The sequence below is a fragment of the Phyllobates terribilis genome, unplaced genomic scaffold (assembly GCF_046119375.1).
Source record: "Phyllobates terribilis strain yellow unplaced genomic scaffold, ASM4611937v1 Scaffold_7__3_contigs__length_470593459, whole genome shotgun sequence".
Taxonomy (NCBI): Eukaryota; Metazoa; Chordata; class Amphibia; order Anura; family Dendrobatidae; genus Phyllobates; species Phyllobates terribilis.
In genome coordinates, this window is record NW_027362767.1 from 163,482,658 (window position 1) to 163,485,540 (window position 2,883).

At 36.6% G+C, this 2,883-nt stretch overlaps 1 protein-coding gene across 1 annotated transcript; it reads left to right on the forward strand.

Moving 5' to 3' along the window:
- Positions 1 to 483: 483 nt before the first annotated feature.
- Positions 484 to 1,479, forward strand: LOC141155421 (olfactory receptor 5G3-like). Its single transcript, XM_073642286.1, has one exon. The coding sequence runs from the start codon at positions 484 to 486 to the stop codon at positions 1,477 to 1,479; it is 996 nt and encodes a 331-aa protein (XP_073498387.1).
- Positions 1,480 to 2,883: the final 1,404 nt, after the last annotated feature.

The window sequence follows — 2,883 nt, forward strand, 5'->3', positions numbered from 1 at the left end:
TATCTTCCCAGTCAGTGTAGAACAAATTGAGTTTTTGTTTGGTTGCATGACCCATGGTCTCTTAAAGCTCAGCTCATGGAAGAAGTCCAGACATTTTCTTTTAGAATTTACTGGTATAATTCAGAATATTTTGTCTCATCAAGGATGGCAGCCATCCTGGGCCAGATGCAGCAAAACAGGCCCAAAACATGATACCACCACAACCGGTTTTCACAGACGGTATAAGGTTTTATACTGTAGTTTTAGTGTTTTTCTTTCTTCAGGCTTCAGAACCAAAAAAAACTCTATTGGTCTAATTCATCCACAAGTTTCATGAAATAGCTAATGGGAAAAGTTTAAGTCCCAAAAACATTTAATATAATTTTGGGACCATTTCTAGAGATGTAATGATTAAGACAAGACTATACTATATTCAGATATTTTTATCATTAGATCTAGCAAAGATGTTTAAAGTCAGTAAGCTTCTATTTTAATTTCTTATTCATGCCAGGTGCCCATTTATGTGTTATGGACCCATTCAACCAATCCTCTGCGACCAGATTTATGCTCCTCGGTTTGTCCGATGTTCCTTACTTGAAGGTTATTGGTGTCCTTTCATTTATGGTCATCTATTTGATAACATTGGTAGCAAACTTTCTACTGATCATAGTGGTAACTATTAATCCTAAGCTCCACACTCCCATGTACTTTTTTCTAACGAATCTCTCCGTTATTGACATTTGCTTTTCTACCACCGTGGTGCCTAAAATAATAAAGAACACCTTATCCGCAGACAAGAGCATCTCTCTACTAGAATGTGCCATCCAGATGCACTTTCACTTGGCTTTTGGGTCTACAGAGTGTTTCATACTTGCCGTAATGGCTTATGATAGATTTGTTGCCATCTGTAAGCCACTGCATTACAACACCATCATGAGCAGGAAGATGTGTATCAGTCTGGCCGCTGCGTCATGGACCTCAAACTTCATCCACTCGATTATGGAAGTGATCTACACCTTCCATATGTCCTTCTGCCGTTCCAATTATGTCAACCACTTCTTTTGTGAGGTTCCCCCATTTTTACAAATGTCATGCAGTGATACTTGGCTCCATGAGTTAGCAATGTATATTTCGGCAGGGATCATAGTTAGTTTATCCTTTCTCTTGATCGTGATTTCATATATCCATATTATGTCCACCATCTTGAAGATCAATTCTTCTGATGGGAGGTACAAAGCTCTGTCTACATGTGCCTCTCACATCATTGTGGTGACTATCTACTATGGGACCATTATGATTCTATATTTACGGCCACATTCACGTTCTGTACACATTGACAAGTCTGTCTCCGTCATCTACTCAGCTGTGACCCCCATGCTGAACCCCATAATTTACAGTGTTAGAAATAAAGATGTCAAAGACACGATAATAAGAAATCTAATCCAAGATGTTCTTGATTTAAATGTATTAAAACTAAAAGCGAAAGGATATAACTGCTAAAGAAAGAAAAACGGTGGATTTTCGTAGTGTAAAACTTCCTTGTCCCTTCTCTAGCCCAAGCTCAGTGCCAATTTGGACTTGACCTGAAGACCTGGAGCTCTTAAATCTTTATTCATGCCAAATTATCACAGAATAGATAATTTCTAACCAAAACATATAATTGATAGTACTGCTATCCACATATGTCATCTTCCGTTCCATTCATCAACCCATGCTGAAGTTTGACGGCAACTAATGTACAACCAGGAGGATGGGCAGATCTACAGAATACAGGCACAATCTGACATTCTTCTAAGTCTCATCTGAAAACTTGTTAAAATTGAAAAAAAACTTTCAAGTAAATTTTTTTGAAGCTTTCAATAAAAAAATGCATTTTTAAATAGGCTATGCAATTTTGTCTGTTACAGCTCCTCCCCATTGGCTATGCTTTCAAACGGAAAGCCATTTCAAGTTCTTTAATGCAAACGTAGCCTTAGTGAGGTCAAAGTGACCTCAACATACAATAAATAGCTGTATAAACAGATGGTAACTGGTTGTATATAGCAAACAAATAAAGTAGCACTCTGTAGCGCTATATCATGCAAAAATTAAATATGAATATGAATTGCATCTAGAAAATAAGAAAAATTGAGAATGCTTAGCGCATAAATTGGCCAATTCATGTGTGCCCGGCGGCCATGATAAGGCGATTCTCTCTGCTGAAACCTGTCCTAATATTAATTCTCTCCTAGGCTGAAGCCTGCATTTATAAATAATTAATAAAGTAGCTACACAGTGCTACTTTATTTGTTATATATAGAGATGGCTACTCTTAGTAAGGACCTGTACACACCTGTTTTATGCTTGGAAGTGACGGTCAGTCTTTTGATATTTGTATGCATAGGCTCTCTGACTGAGCACTCCACCCATCAGATTATGGCGGTTTTAATTACAGCAGTATCCTACCTTCCCATATAAATGCAGGCTTCAGTCTAGAAGAGGATTCACATTAGGATAGGTCCCAGCAGAGGGAATCGCCTTATCGTGTTCCATTTTATTTTAGATTCCTAGTAGTCTCAGCTAAAAAATTACAGATGTAGCAAAGGTTATCATGACACACAACACCCACTGCTATTTTTGTACATATGATTTTTTTTATATTTCTGTTGACATAACCATTTGAGTGCTTATTTTTTGTGGGACAAGATCTAGTTTTAAATTAAATCATTTATTTTAACATTCAAAGTACTAGAAAACAAGAAAAAAAATCCAAGTGCAGTGAAATAGTGAAAAAAAATGTAATTCCTTCATTTTTGGGAAGTTTTGTTTCTATCGCATTCATTCTATGGTAAAGAATACTGAGATAGATTGCAGAAATTTAAGCATGCATTTTTTTTATTTAAGTAGGGAAAAATCTGAAAAGTT

Bases quoted from the DNA above. Each gene is read 5' to 3' on its own strand.
- LOC141155421 (XM_073642286.1), top strand. From the start codon at position 484: ATGCCAGGTGCCCATTTATGTGTTATGGACCCATTCAACCAATCCTCT.